General features: G+C 40.6%; 3 protein-coding genes across 13 annotated transcripts in view; 1 reads left to right on the top strand and 2 right to left on the bottom strand.

The window, feature by feature from the left end:
- Positions 1-370: 370 nt before the first annotated feature.
- smc1a (structural maintenance of chromosomes 1A) lies at positions 371-11,346 on the bottom strand. Its single transcript, XM_044210882.1, has 26 exons — positions 10,951-11,346; positions 10,092-10,280; positions 9,324-9,436; positions 8,653-8,856; positions 8,006-8,244; positions 7,632-7,890; positions 6,999-7,139; positions 6,821-6,903; positions 6,619-6,718; positions 6,125-6,232; positions 5,791-5,976; positions 5,205-5,384; positions 4,896-5,042; positions 4,586-4,723; positions 4,375-4,491; positions 4,182-4,288; positions 3,952-4,093; positions 3,699-3,844; positions 3,430-3,583; positions 3,231-3,338; positions 2,818-2,974; positions 2,536-2,690; positions 2,211-2,362; positions 2,042-2,111; positions 1,768-1,878; positions 371-1,283 (listed from the first exon to the last, which is right to left on the bottom strand). The coding sequence occupies exons 1-26, from the start codon at positions 11,057-11,059 to the stop codon at positions 1,203-1,205; spliced, it is 3,696 nt and encodes a 1,231-aa protein (XP_044066817.1). The 5' UTR covers positions 11,060-11,346; the 3' UTR covers positions 371-1,202.
- Positions 11,347-11,361: 15 nt separating this feature from the next.
- ribc1 (RIB43A domain with coiled-coils 1) lies at positions 11,362-16,722 on the top strand. 9 transcript variants are annotated; one of them, XM_044210885.1, is made up of 9 exons: positions 11,514-11,715; positions 11,821-11,884; positions 11,954-12,190; positions 12,359-12,576; positions 12,685-12,799; positions 13,061-13,179; positions 13,786-14,022; positions 14,611-14,777; positions 14,935-16,722. In XM_044210885.1, exons 2-9 carry the CDS (start codon positions 11,875-11,877, stop codon positions 15,014-15,016), a joined length of 1,185 nt encoding a protein of 394 aa, XP_044066820.1. In that variant the 5' UTR covers positions 11,514-11,715; positions 11,821-11,874; the 3' UTR covers positions 15,017-16,722. The 9 variants fall into 9 exon arrangements, with proteins under 9 accessions (XP_044066827.1, XP_044066826.1, XP_044066829.1 ...); XM_044210892.1 differs by lacking the exons at positions 11,514-11,715; positions 11,821-11,884 and adding an exon at positions 11,362-11,469 and having other exon boundaries at positions 11,972-12,190; XM_044210891.1 differs by lacking the exons at positions 11,514-11,715; positions 11,821-11,884 and adding an exon at positions 11,370-11,469.
- Positions 15,204-18,323, bottom strand: part of l1cama (L1 cell adhesion molecule, paralog a) — a 41,380-nt gene continuing 38,260 nt past the window's right edge. For all 3 annotated transcript variants that reach the window (XM_044210879.1, XM_044210880.1, XM_044210881.1), the window contains one exon: positions 15,204-18,150. In XM_044210879.1, coding sequence (XP_044066814.1) covers positions 17,889-18,150 — 262 coding nt within the window. In that variant the 3' untranslated portion in view covers positions 15,204-17,888. The remainder of the gene's footprint in view (positions 18,151-18,323) is intronic.

Genomic DNA, 18,323 nt, shown 5'->3' with positions numbered 1-18,323 from the left:
CAGGCTGTAATTTGGAGAAGGAAAAAACCCTTACACAACAGGTGAGTTACTCCACTAAATAATAATCAAAACTAATGAGACGGTGCATACAGAGCCTTGATGAGAAGATAGGTGCATGCTGCCCCCTGCAGAAGTTACAGTGTGAAAACTGAGAGCCTCTATAAATAGTTTTGCCTAGCAAAGCAGACAGACTCCCCCTTATGGAATGGAAACTAATGTAGCAAGATGTATGCTGCATTATAGGTTCAAATAAAGGGAACAAATTCCTAAAAACTGATGCACAATGCTGTCAAAAGCAGCACCTGAAATCAGAAAACTGTGTAGGAGTTGAATGCTTGCATTATTACAAAGTAAAAGAAAGGAGCTTAAATAATTCAAATTTTATTTATTGAGCAAAGCAATCAATAAAACAGACCTGACAGAATAGTCTCATGTTGAGTTTTCACCTAAAGCTGATTCAGAATATCACTTAAGGAATAGACTGTCGTTATTCATATAGCCATATAACCTCAGCACATTTCCTTTGACATAATTTGATGACAGTTTTGACAAAGCTCCATGATCTCATTATAGCGCTGCCAGTTTCAGCTAACTAGGGATTTTTATTTAGCTATCACACATGGGAATGTATCCACCATACTGTAACAACAGTTTCCTGACTAAGCTTTAAAAAAAGGTAGCACATGAAAATGCAAATACATGTTTTAGTACACACAACAGAGGACAGGCAAAGGCTTTAAAGCACACCAATGAAAAAGGGCCATAAACAGTATAAAAGCTGAGAACAAAAACTTGTTTCAGGTATATTCGACATTTTACCATGTGATACAAATTCTACAGTCTGTTAAAAAGGTTTGAATCCCTCTCATTTTCACTTGATTTGAATTCATTTTTATTGATTATTATAGTCACTCTTGTACGGCCAAATGGAAAAAGGGCTGGCTTGTATAAATGTACATACATCCTGGTTGTTGCTGTATATAAAGAACAACCCCCCACAACTAAAAAAAACCCTCACTAATTCACTACTCTAGCATATACAAAAAAAAAAATATACATAAACATTAAAAAAAAAACAATAGGAAATAACATGTGGGACCTAATGGATACATGATCGGTGACTACAGAATACGTTAACAATCCAGAGAGGGTAGCAAATGAACATCCAGCTTGCCAAAATGCCAGTGTTGAGAGTGCTCGTCCTATTCATTCGGATTTGGGTTGGCATCAGGATACTGAGAGAGGTCAAAAGTAAGCACTTTGCTGATGACACAATCTCCTTGCTGTGAAAGGAAGAGAAGAAAAACAGTTAATACTCTGATCAGCTCAAGACGCTTTGTTTTTATTGACAGGTTTCCGATGGATTCTGACAGGATCGGGCATATGTTTTAGATGTACCAAATATGGCTTATGATGACTAAATCCAAATCTATAATACTAAATGTGTTCTGCAGTATTTACTATTTAATACCTTTTTCAAGGTCATGCCAGTCAAAGAATGACAAAAAACCAATAGAGACAATAAGGCCTATTGTTCATAAAGTACATGCACTTATTGACATTTATAATTAAATTTTTGTCATTACTTCCCAGCTGTATATAACAATAATTTCTTTTCATACGTTTTAATACCTTTCAAGGCCTTTTTTGAGGGAACTGTCTTGTCTTTTTAAGACTATTCTAGACCTGCAACTTTCAAAGATTCATGGCTGTATATTATTTAGTATTTTGCACTGTATTTTGTATAGACAATATTGAGAAACACACCTCTGGATAAACACCAATGAGTGAGTCTGCCTTGGTGTAGAATTCCTCCTTCAGAGAAATGACGATGGCCTGGAAGTTCTGCACCGACTGATCTTTGATATAATTGGCCACCTTGAGGGTAAAGAGGGAAATTATGAGTTGTAGTTGGTATTTATTGTGATGAGCAGCATTAAAAAAAAACAAACAAAAAAAACAAATAAAACACTATTTACATCACAAGCAGCATTGATTAAAAAGCTCCATTCACTGAACCAAATATCATTTCTGAACAGACCTTGCCAATGTTAGTGTTGTCCAGAGCCGCATCAATCTCATCCAGGACAAAGAAGGGGGCGGGTTTGTAGCTAGAGATGAGTAGAAGAGATGTTAACAATATTCCAACGGTGCAGACATCGTCATCAGCTTTACAGCAATTCAAATAAAATTTTACTCCTCAGTTTCACCTGTGAATAGCAAAGAGCAGGGCCAGGGCAGCAACAGTCTTCTCTCCTCCAGACAGGTTGTCCATGGGTCTGAACCTCTTCCCTGGAGCCACACAGTTATAGTTGATGCCATCCAGATATGGCTCCTCAGGGTTTTCTGGACCCAGGAAAGCCTATAGAAGAGGGACACACTCATTGTAAAAGGTTTTGCTTTTCATATATAACGTAAAAGTTCAAGTACGTGATCTATGATTTGTGTGTTACCTAGCATAAAGCGCACTGACCACAATTTGTACCGTGGCATTGAATTTCAATGTAAAAAAAAAAATTTTAAATGAAGGCACACCTGGGCACTGCTGTTGCGTGAGAGGGCCTTGTAGATCTCATCAATGTTGGTGGCCACAGACTCAAAGCAGTTATTGAAACGATCAAACCTTTCCTTCTTGATCTGCTCAAAGGCTTGCTTGGCCTTCTTGGCTCTCTTACGAGCAGCCTCAAACTCTGAGGGAAAGACAGAAACAAACCATAAGATCACACAGAGCTAACGTTATTAAGAGCTCTAGAAAGGTACTGTAAACCTGCATCACTTCCTTTCTCTCTCATTTAATCCCAGCCTCTACGATCTCACCATCACTGGTCTCCTGGAACTTGTCCCTGACACTCTCAAGCTTCTCCATGGCCTTCATGTTGGGTGCACTGATCCTCTGTAGGATACTCTGCTGCTCGTTCAGACGCTGCTGCAGTGTGTTTGTCTCCGCCTTGATCTCTTCCTCTGACAGTGCATCCTGTAGGAAGTCAAACAGGAGTAAATATGTTTAAGTGTACCTTAAACTATAGATGTCATATTTGCTGCAAATGGCTCTTTTCCTCTTTTGTATATTGTTAAGAACTTTGGAACTGTGTAGAGAAAAGTGCAATTTTATTATCATTATTATTATTACTACTGTCACCTAGAAAACCAAGTAACACAAATCTGAAGTCACATTTAAAAAAAATGAGGGGAGGAGATCAAGTTGGAATGGTGTCGTGTGGACTAGCTACCTTAAGGTCTTCAGACAGGTTGCTGTAGTCGATCTCTATGAGAGCCTCTTTAGCGAGAACACTACTGGACGTCCTCTGGCTGCTGGACTCATCTGTCTGGGAGCTCCCCTGGAATTGCAAAACAAAAGAAGGATGTCATTTTCTGTTTCAATCCCAATGGTATAAAAGTTAGAACCTGTATGAGCGTGTTTCTGTGTACCTCTCCCTGGCTGATATCATCCATTGTTCCAGAACGAAGAGGCAACCTGATATCCTGCATTTTGCAGGCTTGCAACAAGTTGTGACGGTCGCTGCGCTTCTGCTCCAGTTTGGTCTCAATGGCTGTCACCTCCTTCTGGAGTTGAGTCAACTCCCTGAAAGATACAAAAACAACATTTGTAGGACTAACCAACTCAAAAGGTAATATTTATATTTATATTCATATGACAAGAAATATTAAAAATTATGTTTGCGTTTGCAGCCACTGACTTGTTGGCGCCACCCAGTTTTTTGCGGATCTCCTCCATCTCATGGTTCTTATCATTGACTTCAGACTTCTTCGTGAGGTGCTGGTTCTTCAGGTCCTGCAGTTGGGCCATTGTCTCATCAATGATCTTCATGTGTCTGTGCTCCTCCTACAGGAATATAAGAAAGATGACAAAAAGACACGAGTGAGAATTAACTTGATGTCAAAATTGATTGATATTAAGATACGTTTTCATCCTTCACTTTATGTTTTTACCTTCTTAAGTCGCTCTATTTCAGCCTCGTCCTTCTTCACAGTCTGCTCCCACATCATGACTTTCTCCTGGTCCTCCTTCAGCTGATTCTTCTCATAGTCTACCTGGATACCCAGGCGGGTCTTCTGGGTCTCAAACTCAAGACTGAAGCAAAATAATGCGTGTCAGGTTAGACCACACACAATGTGGAAAGAACTGACCTACACTTGAACTGACTTGTTACTAAACTCACCGCTTCTTTGCAATCTCATTCTGCCTCTTCACCTTCTCCTCCTCAAACTCTCTGATGTTCCTCACTCCAATCTCCTTACAGAATTCAACAAACACCTCATCTTCCACCTAGACGACAAAAACATTTATATTACTGCAATGACACACATTCATAAACAGGCTTCTAAATGAACCTCACTTTGCATCAGTCTCACCAGGTTCATGCGGTCCCGCAGGTCAGTGATCTCCCTCTCACGGGACTGGATGATCCTCTTGATGTCGTTGATGCGAGGGCCAAAGTTTGCCAACTCACTCTCGAGCTTAGACTTCTCCTGCATGAATGAAATGAATCAAGTTTTAATGCGACAGTCGCTACAGCAATAACAAACAGGGAGAGGAAAATACTGAGCTATAACCAGGCTGTACCTGCATGTTGAGGGAGAGGTGGCGGGTTTTCGTCTGTTCCAGATCACTCTGGGAGTACTTAAGTCTCATCTGTAGGCCGTGTGCCTGAGACTGCACCTGACGCAGCTCTGCCTCCTTCCTCTTGGCTTTCATTTGCTCCTACAAAGAAAAACATTAAGTAGAAATTGGTTGGATGGATGTCAACTGCATTCCAGTTAGCACACCCTGCTTCACACTGAAGCACTTTTTGAGATATCCTGAAAACTAACTAAGAGACGAACAGGACCAAAACCATAACCTCCTTGATGGAGGTATTAATAATTAAAGTTACCTTCAGCTCTTCTGTGAGTTTTTCTTTCTTCTCCTTGAGCTTGTCCACTGCCTTTTCATCCCAGCGCCTGGCCTTGGCCTTCAGGTCACTGGCTCCTCCAGAGATGACTCCAGATTTCTGGAACAGAGTACCATCGAGGGCTACCGTCTGTACACAGAGAGACATGGAGAGGTTAGGTGGAAGAATAGACAAAATTCATATCTACCAAATCATCGGGCAGACATGATAGCGTTCCAATCTTTCCATCTTCATGACACGAAAATGACAATATATAAAACCTCAGTTAGTGACCTAAATGAAGTCAGATACCTTGTGTCTGTATGGCCCTCCAAAAGCGATCCTTCGTGCATCCTCTACGTTCTCACAGACCAGGGCGTTGCCGCATGCATACTGGAGGGCTTTCTTGATGTGTGGAGGCTCATAGCGAATCACATCAATCACCAGTTTGGCTCCTCGAAGTTCTCTCAGTTTCTCATCTGTTGGTTTCACCTATGATAAGACAAGAGAAAAGCATATTGGAAAATATTAAAAATAAAGTTATTTAAAATTCCAATTGAGTTGGTTTTTTTTGTGTGAGTGTCTGATGGTGAGCAAGAAATTAATAACCTAAGATGGATGGCTGTAAAAGCTTAGCATGTAAACTATGCACCCGTATGAATAGTATTTTAATTAGTAGCATCAGAGTGATAAAAGATGCTTTAAAGCAAATTTAATTATGCTGGGTTTTTTTCATTTGACAAGTGTAGTGCCATTGGGATTATACACTTCTGATATAAACCTCTTCTTCCTCAAGTTTGTGTAAATTTGATGTTTTCATTCAATATTGCGACTTTGATACTGTATATTGTAACCGCTCCAAAGACTCTTGAGTAGTACTGTACTTTCTAGTATTCACCTCAAGGTAGTCGAGAGGAAGGAAGGTCTCAGGTTCTCCTCTCTGCTCCTTGATGTATTGAATACAGTCTCTGCCAGTCTTCTCTGAGTCAACAATGATGGCGTCCATGTTCTTGCCCAACACTTTGGTCACAGCAATCTGATACTTCTTCTGAGTGGGCTGGCACAGGTCAATTAGACGACCATACTGAAGAAAGAAGGGAGAGCAGCATGTTTTATGTTTATTCAATGCTTTCACTAAATGTAGCAGGGAAGCAAAAAAACGGTAGTCTCGCAAGCATAAGAAAATTAGATAATATTGTACTGAATACTGTCACAACACAGAGCCGCCTTACCACAGAGCCAGGGTAGAGCCTTTTGATACTCTCCATGATCTCTGCCTTGCGCTGCTGGCGACTGTTCTCCTGCCTGTCGATTCTGGCGTCTCCCAGCTGCTCCATTACCTACAGTGAAAGCCAATAATAATAGGATTTGTTACAGACCTTTTCACTTCAAAAACAGGTGTAGCTAATAACATTAACAATAGGAGTGCCAGTGCCACACATGTGCTTTTCCCTGATATGTGAAATTGTCTACAGTGAGAAACATCTATTGATTCACATGGAGAAATGTACTTTTCTGCTGCTCACTTCCAGGGCACAGGTTAGCTATAGATGTAGCTTGAAGTCTTGCATAAGGACACTGTGGCGGTAACACGTGTAAAATGAACTCAAGGTCTTCCAGAGAATGGTCTCTAACAACTACAGCACACTGAAACCATTACAGTCTGCCAAGATGACTCAATTTGAAGTCACTTGCTTTTCTTTCCGTGTGTGTGTGTATTGAGCACCTGGTTGAGCTCCATGTTAATCTCATCAATTCTCCTCTTGGCCATCTCCACCTCTTCGGTCAGCTCCTCCTCCATGCGCTTCTGCTCATCAAGTGACTGCCTGAGGGGTAACAGGACAAAAGAGTGTGAATGAAGGAGTACAATGAAATCAATAAGCTGAACATAGCACAGTTCAAACAATACAAAAATAAAAGCAGCATACCTGCTGGTGGAAATGTAATCCTCTAATTTCTCAATACGTTTCTGGTTTTCCTCAATTTCACGGATCTTCTGTTTGATTTTGGCCTGGAGAGAAACAACAAAATATATGGTCATATGCAAAATCAGTTCAAATCTATTTATTCTGGTACATGCAAACCTGCCATCATTATCTTATTTACCTCTGTCTCCACTTTCTTCCTCTCCTCCAAGTCAAGGCGGTCTTGGTCGGCCTTCTGGTCCCGGTTGAACTTCTCCAGCTCCTGCGCCAGGGTGGCAGCACGTTTACTGGCCTCCTCCTTTAGGCGATGGTACTGCTTGACCTAGGGGGAGAGAGAGAAACAATGGGTCATGTAAAGTCTTCTATATTTTAAGATCGATCTGATGTCATGAAACAATAACAAAAATGAAATTGAAATGCAACTCACACACACCAAAACCTGGGATTTGCATGCGCTAGCTGTCCAATTGTACCACCTTAATGTTAAAGCACTGAATGGATTTTGAGAAGCCAAGACTGCCTATGCAAAAAAAATTATGTTTTGACCACTACACAGTCAGTTAGGACATAGGTTAGTATGTTAGTCAGATATTTTTACTGCAATCAGTACAGTATACAGTATAAATGACTCCCTGATGAATTACAAGAATATACTCAAATAGGTTAATAAGGTAAAATTATTATTTTTTCTTTACAGGAATATGTGAGCGTCAGTATTTCGGTTTTATCAACTATATAAAATCCTGTAAATAATAAATTATTCAAAATGAATCGACGGGCCCTTAAATCTGTACAACATTCAAACATATCAGACCTGGTTTTCCTCCAGGGTGAGGTCCTGGCCCTGGCTCTGTGCCTCTTCCTCCATGCGTTCCTCAAACTCTTGCTTGGCCAACTCCACCGCCTTCATCTCTTTATCCAGCTCGTCCATGTCCGTCTTACGTTTCTTGTACATCTTCTGGGCATTTTGCAATGATTTGCGCGCCGCCTCGAGCTTCTTGATCTTGTGTGAAGTGTTCTCTTTGGCCTTGATGTACTGCGGCCTCTTTTGGTTCAACTCAGAGTCTTTCTCTCTGTGGGCAGAGTCAAGTGATTAACAAAGCCCTAGGTTTTAAATGGCATTAGTTATACAGTAGGTCATCTGAAAAGTACATCAAGTGAGAAGGCCATCTTGTCATTGTCACTTACTTGATTTCTTTCTCAATGGTCTGCTGCTCCCTCATCAGCCTGCCCAGCTCCTTCTTCTTGTCCTTCAGCTCCTCCTCCACATGGTCCATCTTTTTACGGTCCTTATCAATCTCCTTGTTTCGCTGGCCCAGCTCTTTGTTCAGCTTCTCAATCTCAGTCTCGTTGTGGTACAGCTTGAAGAGCTGCAACTGAACACTAGCCCTGGCCACTTCATCTTTCAGACGCTGGTAACGCTCAGCCTGATGGAATGATGGGAGGAAAGAGAGACAGACAGTGTGATGAAGTAAATTCTGTGTGTTTTATATAATGATGGCTTTATTTAACCAGGAAAGCGTCAAAATCTCTTTTTCAAGAGTGTCATGGCCAGAATAGGCAGCAATAACAGTGGGTACAGACAAATAACATAAGACAGATAACATATAACATATGTAGCAAATCAACATAACCAAATTACGAAACTAATGAGAAGTATATCTTAAAAACTAACCCCTATTGCAGGACAAATTGCTCACACAGGACAATAAACTTTAAAATGATGGGGCAAAAGTATATTAACCATTTAATTTCCAATTCAAGCAGGACACAAATACATAGAAGTAAATGTTATTCCAGAGATAATGTATTTAGAGAGAACACAAAGTACATACCTCCTCTTTCTCTTGCTTTGCTTCTTTGCGTTCCGCAGCAATGTTTTTCTTACGATGGTAATTGAATTGTGTGTCCTCCTCTGCTTTCACCATCTCCTTCTTCCTGCGGTCGTACTCCTGAGCCAGCTCTCCAGAACGTGAGATTTCCTCAAACAGAGCTGTACGCTCCTTGGGGTTCTTCATGGCAATCGACTCCACAGCTCCCTGGAGGGAAATAAGCAGGGAATAAAATTGGGTTAACAAGAGCAACTGCCAACACCATATTACCAGATATTAATTTAAAACCAGAAGATTTACATTTTGGGCCTCTGCTGTAATTGGCCAAGTCACATTCAAAGCTGTGATATCCAGTGAAGGCACATGTATGGCTACATTAACCACACCACAAAGAGTACTGGCATAAAAGAAAACAAAGCTAGCCTGGATCCAGAGCTGTTTGTCAGAAGAATTACCTTTAATTATCAATGATTCAATATTTTCAAAAATAATCAATTTATTACATTTGTACAATATTCATCTTACAAATGGAATAAGCAACTTCAAATCATGATGAACAACACTGCAAAGCACAGCTGTCTGACAGCAAACCTGTGGCTTAGTACAGAAGTATTATGAAAGAACACCAATGAATACATTTCTCTTAGAAAAGATTTTTAGAATTTCAATCTCACCTGGAAGACCAAGAAGTTCCTAGCCTTGATCAGAATACCAAGTTTTTCTAGCTCTTCACTGTATTCAGGCAGGCTCACGACCTTGTTGTTTATGCGGTACTCAGAGGAGGAACCTGATACACACGCCACATAAAGGAGATAAAACATCAGAAAGATTAGCTTATCAAAAGCACATACGAGATGGCTGCATGCATGTTTCATTAAACTTGTCCAAGGAAAGACAACAGTCGAATAATAAACATATATTGGCATAATATAATGTGTTGCCTGACTAGCTTTGATAATGTAATGACAAAAATAAAGTTCTGCAAAGCAGTCAATAGAGGCTGATTACATATCTCAACTGCATCTTGGGTGAATTTTAGGATGGATTCAAGTTAAATGTGAGCAGTGTGGCAAAGTGTGACAAGGTCTCTGGCTGAATGATTTGAAAATGAGGCACTTTTATATGCAAAGGGTACTGGCAAGATTTTAAGGCAATGTTTAAAAATAGTTAATACTGTATTTGGACATATGTGCTTATAGAAGCACTGATATAACATTACACTCATGTTTTTCCTGCGCTGCGTTACTTTCAATTCAATTTCTTCAACTTAGGTCAAGTCGAAAGCACACAGAATACATGAACAGTAGAGTTCATACCTTTTAATTTCTGGTATAAGTGACAGAAGAAAGTTATTAGACAGATGTTTTTCATTTCACACAGAGAAGCATTAATGAAGTGACTGAATCATACATTCCAACATGACTGTCAATGGTGGTTCATACCAATAATGACCCTTGTGAAGGAGCGTTCCTCTCCATTGTCCTCCTGGTACACCATACTGACAAAAGCTCTGTTGGCAGCTGGCTTTCCTACGGGTGCTCCATGGATTAGATCCTTCAGAGTCTTCACACGCAGGTTACTGGTCTTCTCTGCCAACACGAAGCTGATAGCATCCATAAGGTTGGACTTTCCTACAACGGCATTCACATTTTTAGTAACCTATACAAATCTAATATCAAAGTACAATAAATGAGTTACCACTTTAATAGGTACAATGTACAACCTAAGTTTATCTTCATGACCTTTATAATGTGCAGTTTTGTGTTCAATTCAGTGTTTACTCTTTGTCAAAGAGGTGTTGATTCAAATCTGGTTATTTTTTTTGTTGTGACGTTGCAATGGATGGCGTAATACGGAGGGTCTTTACAAGATGTTGTCATCCTCCTCCTATGTAAAGCTTATTGGACACAACCTATATGTGTTCACAGTGATGATAAACTATAATTTTGCAAGACAAAACGTGATAACATTAAACATTAAGTTTTTATCTTGTACGCAACAAATGAATTGATAAGCACACACACAACATTGTACAAGTTGATAGTCACAAATCATAACACAAATAACATTGAAATAAACAACAGAGTGCAGAATGGTAACGTTACATAGTAGGATAGTTAGTATGATAGATAGTCAAACTGCTGTAGAGCAAGTCAGACGCTACGCAGACATAAATTCTACCCATAAACTTCAAGTTGTGATATCTAAAGACATCGGGGCATTACTGCACTGTTTACCGTTAGCCAATGCTAGCAAGCAGTTTGCATTAGCCGCGAGTTAATTTTGGCAATCATAACATACCAGATCCATTGGGTCCGATGATTGCAGTAAATTTATGAAAAGGTCCAATGATCTGTCTTCCTTTATAAGACTTGAAGTTTTCGATCTCTATCAGTTTTAAATAACCCATCTTCGTTATATTTGTGCCGCTGTTCTGAAAAAACTGCAGTGAATATTAGCTAGTAAAATGTTAGCTAGCTAATGCTAACAACCAATGTTTACCGGGCAAGCTATCTCAGAGACGAAGCATGCACGCAAATGAATGAACCTGTCTGTTCAATCTATTGCTGGCCTATGTATAAATCACATTATGAAGTGCATATTTAGTTTAATAATCTAAACAGACTCATAATCTTAATCAGATAGACGCGATGCGGTTGTGACAACAATGCGCCATTTTACAATCCAACAGGAAGACCTTCGAGCGCGCGAGACACGAAACCTCACAATGTATCGCGAGGCCAAATAGAGTTGTTGGAGTTACGACCCCGTTACGACCCCAGGATTGTGCCCCTTATGCCACCACTAACGTTGAAGCATGTAAGTTACACAATAAATTATGTTGATTTCAGAAAGCCTTAATGTTTTGTATAGGTGCTCACTGCTGATTTACGTCAAATAAAGAACAAAGCGCGCAGCGGCAAATTGAGATGTTACCATGGTTACCAATCCAATCCAAACACAACAGGATTCGAGCAGCGAGATAGCTTCATTCACTGAGGTGCTACAAGGGTCTAAAATCCCAAAATTAATTGAAATAATTTGGCCACATCTGTAACGTGAGAGGTAAGTGCTGCTTTAGATCTGTGATCATTGCCTATCTTTAAAGAAAATACAACTGAATTGAACAATTTGCATCCACTCCATATTCAGTCAATGAATCCTCTCCAGGTTTTGGTGTGATGTTGTCAGGTCATGATAGGGTCAAATTTGGCTTTAGGATGAATGCAACAGGGTATGATAGTTCATTTAACACAATAATTTATTTCCAGCAAGATATCAGCCTTAATAATCAGCATTGTAGTTAATCCTGCCCCCCCAGGCTCATTAGAAACTGAGAAAATGTACAAAGTGGATTTGCCTGTAGACCAGTCCATAGAAAGGGCTGTGGAGAGGCGAAGGTCTGCAGAGACGACACGCAAGGCCCGGATCTTCAACACCCGGCTCCGTGTGATGGGCCTCGACCTTGATGCTCTCAACCAACAGGTTCAGGAGAAAAAACATCAGCAAAACATGGACATGCAACGGGACAAAGCTTTCGGTATATTAATTAAATCAGTTGAATCAAAACCATTGTTCACACAGGGGCATAACTATGAATACTGAGTCCCCTATAAGAATATTGTCTTAGGCAGTCTCTGTTTATGAAATCACCTTTCACCACTAATGAGCATTGATCACAGGTGTATTTATTTTCATTACATTGCAGATAAGCTGAGAAAGTATCACGATGAAGCACTGTTGCAGCAAGACATTGATGAAAGAGAGAAGCAAGCAGCTTTGCACAGTGACCTGACCCAGTATTGGGCCACTCATCAGCGTGTAGAGGACTCTCGCGATGCTGATCTCAAGTGTGGCCTGAAGGGGGCATTCAGGATCACCATTCCAGAGGGTGAGCTGGGGCCTGCCAGTATGCAAATCCTTCAGGTAGGCAGGTGCTTGGTGTGCGTCAAAGACCAGTGGAACGAAACCAGCGAATGGTTAAATAAATAACCACGCTACCCCTGAAGAACTGTGTCCTTGTTTCATTTACAGGGAGAGGGTATCGGAGAGGAGCAAAAGAGTAGAGAACAAATGAAGAAGAGAGAAAGAGATCTTCAAGCACAGATTGAAGAAAAAGAGAGAAGGCACATGGCAGACAAGCACAGAGGTGAAAAGAGACAAACACAAGTGCACACATGCTAACATGCTGTACACTAGTAAATCACACACATGCTTTATGCTTTCCTGCACAAACAATCACACACTCCTACGCACAGCCCTTACTGCCAGGTGGCATTGATGAATGCTTATACCAGAGAGCCGTTATCTATGTGTGAGTGTGTCGTTGAAGAGCTTTGCACAATGGGTAATGGCTAATGCAGGCGTGAAAAACACACAGTAGGTGATTTCCAACTTGTATGTGTCACAGAGATGCTCGTGAGCAAAAGCCTGGTGCATCAGGACCTTAGGGGGGTTCAACTACATGCACTAGAGGAGGAGTGTAAGAAAGCTGCCCGCATCGCACTCGACAACTACAATCAAGCTCTGGTACAGTACATGCATGTGCACACACAGATGGACACACAGATGCACACACACACCACCCGCTGATGTGGATGCTCAAAGCAAAATCCATTGGGGCTTTGTGCTCTGACATGCTGTTCTCAGGTGGGATTTTGAAATTAAAATTCCTAATTGAACATGTTAAGTGATGCATACACACTCTTGCTGCAGGAATGCAGCCATCATATTAGTTGGTACCAAGCAACATGGATGGTTAAACTGCTTTGATGTATGCGTGGGCCCTGTCTGTTTTTAAAAGCCCCCATTTAGCTCGCCCCTCATTTGCCTGAATGCACTCAGCTGAATCCTCCATTGGGAGGCATCGTTATAAATCCTTCAGGTCATGGTATTTTTCATGACAATTATGTGGTTTCTCTAATAACCACTCAAATGCACAATGCACAAGAAATACAACTGACTGAGTGGATCTCTCAGGAGGACATTCGCCATATGGCTGACTCTCGTCTGTCTCAATGCTAGTAGTAACCACATATTAGGGGTTGGGTTTTTAAAGTTAATCATCAAGGTAATGATCAGTCAACTGTCCCACTGGATAAGTGGTAAGGCCTCACCACGTCCTGTTCCCCACAGTCTACAGAGCGGGCAGAGAAACTGAAGGATCAGCACAGGAGAGAGGAAAGGGAGAATCTTGCAGAGCTGCGGCACACTCTGAGATCCGACATGATGACAGAGTGTGGGGAGGCAGCGGAGAGAGATGTGGGAGGAGGGAGGCCACCCCGGGTTCTGATAGACAAGTGGAAGGGGATGAGCCCTGAGCAGCTGAGCGCCATCCACAGGGAGAGAGAAGAACAGCGTCTTGAGAAACAGGTACTGGAGTCACTCTAAAACACAATGCAACTCCCAATGCACACGGGGCACCATGAGCAATTCATGATCAAGTCAAATCTTACTCTGCTCCAAGCTCCTCTTCAGTTCTACCTTTATGCAAAAGTCCTCCAAATGCATGGTTCACAACCTTTTGACTTGTGACCCCTTAAAATTAAACCACAGATGGGTGACAAATTAAAGGAAAAACTAACATAAAAGGTCTTAGTAAGGTGTTGTTCACAGGTTGCATGTGTCTAAAGGTTGTGACTGAAGGGGTATTATTCCTTCTCAGCTTATTTAAAAAAAAACTTTTTAGAGGCATCTAAAGTGATAAAAATATCTAGTGCTTCAAAAAATTGTCTGAAGAAGAAAAATAAACCTAATTTTGTGTAGCAGAAATATGTTATTAATGTTTTTTCTGCTTTCGTATCCTATAAACCATCTTGGAACCTCTCAGATTTATCTTGCAACCTTTTGGTCAAGTCCTAACCACCAGGTTGGGAACCATTCCTTCATAAGAACAGTTCTAGAGACTACAGTTCCACTCAGGTTTAGCAATCAGATTCTTATTTCTTGCCATTTCTTTAGAGACGACGTGATGCTGAGAAGATTCAGGATGCCGCTTGGGAACTCCAGCTCCTGAAGCTGTCGAGAGAAGCAGAGGAGGAGGAGAGGAGAGCAGCAGAGCTGAGGAGAGAGAAGAGGCTTCAGACAGACCGTTACAACATGCAGCTAGCCAGAGAGCAGCAGGCATAGTGCGCACTGCACACACATACACACACTGACTATTCAGGCAGCAGTCAGCAAATGTATTTTGGGTGTAGGTGATGAAGTACTCTAATGTAGAATTCAGATTTACATAAGCATTTTTGTTACTCACTCTGTGTTTATTTGTCTCTCTGTCTGCCCCAGTGAGGAGTACCTGAACAAGAAGCTATACACCAACAAACCCACCAAGGACTACTTTTATCAATTCAACACCAGCTCCCGCTGACAACCACACACCATACCGAGGCTTGTCCTCCTGTGACAATGTGCTAACAAAATATATTGATTATATATTGATTGTTATACATCCACTCAATGTGAATTGAATCCTAATTAATCAATACTTGCTGCTTATTTTTAAGTGACACATGCATTGATTTTATTGGCTGATATTGATGACAAAAAAGGGACCCTTTTTTTAATACAGATTGTTCCACATACTTTATTTTTCAGTCATATATCCAGTTACAGTGGTAGATTCATAATGCAGTTACAGTTATATTGGCCCCATATGTGGTACAAGTCCACCCAACTCCTGCCGTTCACCCATGATACATATAGATACCATCCCATTGTGCTAATTGTGCACCCCACACACCACAGAGGCACATCTAGACCCCGGCAGTGACACACACTCCCTACCCGTCCTTCTTCTCCTCTTCCCTTCCCTCCCACGCAGGCATTGTTGTTTAAAATCTGTTTGCTTGTCTGAGTTCTGAAGAAGCTTCTCTAAACAAACCAATCCACTTTTTAATAGGTTTTTATCTTTTAACTATAAAAAAAAGTTCAAAAACAACAGTGGAAAAGCAAAGGCCAGTGTCCTCAGCTTTCCCCTCGACACATGAAAAGCAAAGAGTGAGTGGCAGTCGAGTGAGTATCTGTGTGTGTACACTCATTCCTCATTCAAAGCTAACATTTGCCCCTGAACACTGACAAACACAGATGTTTAGCAGCAGATAGTCAAGTTAGAATATTGGCATATTTTGTGTCATTCACCGCTCCTGTATGAAAATAGATTTTTTTAAAAGCTTTATTTGTCCTGAGTGTGTCTGAATAATCAACAACAGGGAGCTTACACACACCTCCTTCAGTGCCACTAGACTTTTTAGACATCCCGTATACTTTACCTCAGGGACTGTCAGTGATGTTTGGCCAGTGTCAAGCTTTTATTTGAATAGAGAGTACTGAGGCAGCAACCTTGCATATAGGTACTCCCCATGGTATGCACAAAGTGGCTTGCTGCATCCCTTTCTCTAATAACTGCATCAGACAAAACCTCCACAGATATTCACTGCGCTGCAATGCATTGATAGATGGTTATGGGCATGAATGCAATCTTAGCTTTCATTGTAATGTAACTACTACTATCACTAAATGACACTAATGTACAATTTTTTGATTTTCAAATTTTGAAATCTTTGCAAACATCTACAGAACAATGTGTTTTTTTTCCCTTTTTTATTTTTTTTCCCCTCAACTATGAACTATTTTTGCTGAAAGAGCCAAATCTCACTGCAATCATTAGTCAAAAACGGAAAGTTTGAATTCATAGCAATAGTACAAAGAAGAAAAAAGACAACTTGGAACATTTTAAAATTAAGTTAAGTGGTTTCAAACCTGCACATTTTTATATCAAACATGGTTGGGTTAATCAAAACAATCTTTAAGGGTTGTATTTACATTCTGTGGGGGGAAAAAGCTGTCCTTTCAGGTCTTCTCATAACCACTGTTATTTCTCCAGTACCTTAGATTTTCAGTAGCATGTAAATACAATGTCTTACTAGTTCTAAAAAGAATACATTCTCTGTGTTTGATGTAAATACCAACTGCTTGCCTTTATTATACATCAACTGGCAATCATTACACCTGTCTGCAATATCAACTTGCATTGATGAGGGTCTGAAAATAAAACTTGAGAGTGATTGCCCACAAGAATCTCTGATCTGTAAATATACATAAATACTGCTCCTCAAACAGTTTGCGTAGTGTGAGATGGACATGTATGAAAAGATTGTTAATTAGAGACAACAATGTTTTTAATACAGTGTAGAAAGAGACAAAGACAGATACAGAAAGCTACACATATGTCTTGACACAAAAAATTACAATATCATTTCCAATAATGACATTACACTTCTGGTGGGAAGGCGAGAGAGTAATGACATCAATCTGGTGCTCTATGCAGACCCAGCAGGCACAGGAACTTATAAGAAGCATGTACATATCTATAATACTGTATTATGGCTAAATAGATAGATGTAGATGCAGCTATATACACCAGATGCTACTCAACATTTTCACAGCAAGTTCCCCTTATGCATCCAATGTTATTTATAGTAAGAAACTTGGCTTAGTTTCAATGAAAACATCTTGATCTATGAAATATGTCAATAAAGAGAAGTCATGAGTTTTATAGAAATAGTGTAGAAAACAATATGAAAAAGTGATGATATAAATAAAAATGGCTGATAACAAAAAATGATGTTTTGTATGCAAACACTTTTTTTTATGTTGCTAGCAAGTACAATCTGAGACATCAAATGGCGTTAGATATACAAAAAAATGTGCAAAATAATATAAGGCATGATAAATGTCTACGATTCAAGACTTTTTTTTACAGCAGCATGTGCTGTCTGTTTCTCCACACTAGGCTCTACCATTATCCTCCTCTTTCAATGTACTACTCTGCATCTCTAGGACCGTACCTACAATCCCTCTGATATTTCGACCTGTACAACATTCTGTCTTTATCTTTCTATAGAGTTGTCTGCAGAGAGAAACGAAAGAGAAGAAAGGGAGAGAAATGAATGTTAGTCATTAAGATATGTTGTAAACTACACAGATAAAGAGGGTGGGGGGGCTCAAAGGACATCTTCAGGTCAGTCAGACATGGATCACACTGTCCACTACTTTGGACACTCCTTTGGTCAAAACAGTCCAGTCGATCAGATGACTGCCAGGTGCATCTGAATAGTCAACATATTGATTGTATATTAGTCGTTAAACTACAGATCAGCAAGTCAGTAGGGAATAGGAGCGTATGGGCACATATGTGTTGACATGTTTTGGTCTGATGGTCTCTGGTGGATGTGTGGTGGTTAATCAAGGATGGTGACTGAGTTGGGCATGCCATTGGTGGCTGGGGAAACGGTGGTGGCGTTGAGCGGGGAGTTGTCTGGCAAGCCATGGAGCGCCTCTGGGCCCTCGCTGGGCCGACTGAACTGACTGGCCAGAGACTCATCCATGTTGAGCTCCATGGTTATGGCACTGCTGCCGTTGAAGTCCAGGTTGTCCTCGCTGCACAGCTTGCTCTCCTCGCACAGGGACGGCTGGCTGGCTGTGCGCTTTTCCTCAAGGTCACTACAATATGGGAGAGCACAGAGGAGCTCAAAAGCAAGAAATGTTATTATATACAGCCTACTATACGCCAACATGCGAGCTGAAAATACATAATAGAACTGCAACGATTAGTTGATTCATCGATTATCTTTTAAGCCATTTTTCAAGCAAAAAGCAGATTAATAGATTACAAA

The sequence above is a fragment of the Siniperca chuatsi genome, linkage group LG10 (assembly GCF_020085105.1).
Source record: "Siniperca chuatsi isolate FFG_IHB_CAS linkage group LG10, ASM2008510v1, whole genome shotgun sequence".
Taxonomy (NCBI): Eukaryota; Metazoa; Chordata; class Actinopteri; order Centrarchiformes; family Sinipercidae; genus Siniperca; species Siniperca chuatsi.
This window is presented reverse-complemented; position numbering and strand designations above follow the sequence as displayed.

Bases quoted from the DNA above. Each gene is read 5' to 3' on its own strand.
- smc1a (XM_044210882.1), bottom strand. From the start codon at position 11,059: ATGGGTTATTTAAAACTGATAGAGATCGAAAACTTCAAGTCTTATAAA. The intron at 8,857-9,323 runs GTGAGATTGAAA...ATTTCCCTCCAG, and splicing joins GGAACTTCTTGGTCTTCCAG to GGAGCTGTGGAGTCGATTGC. The intron at 2,363-2,535 runs GTGTGCCTTCAT...CCTCTTCTATAG, and splicing joins CACGCAACAGCAGTGCCCAG to GCTTTCCTGGGTCCAGAAAA.
- ribc1 (XM_044210885.1), top strand. The intron at 13,180-13,785 runs GTACAGTACATG...TGTTCCCCACAG, and splicing joins ACAACTACAATCAAGCTCTG to TCTACAGAGCGGGCAGAGAA. The intron at 14,023-14,610 runs GTACTGGAGTCA...CCATTTCTTTAG, and splicing joins AACAGCGTCTTGAGAAACAG to AGACGACGTGATGCTGAGAA.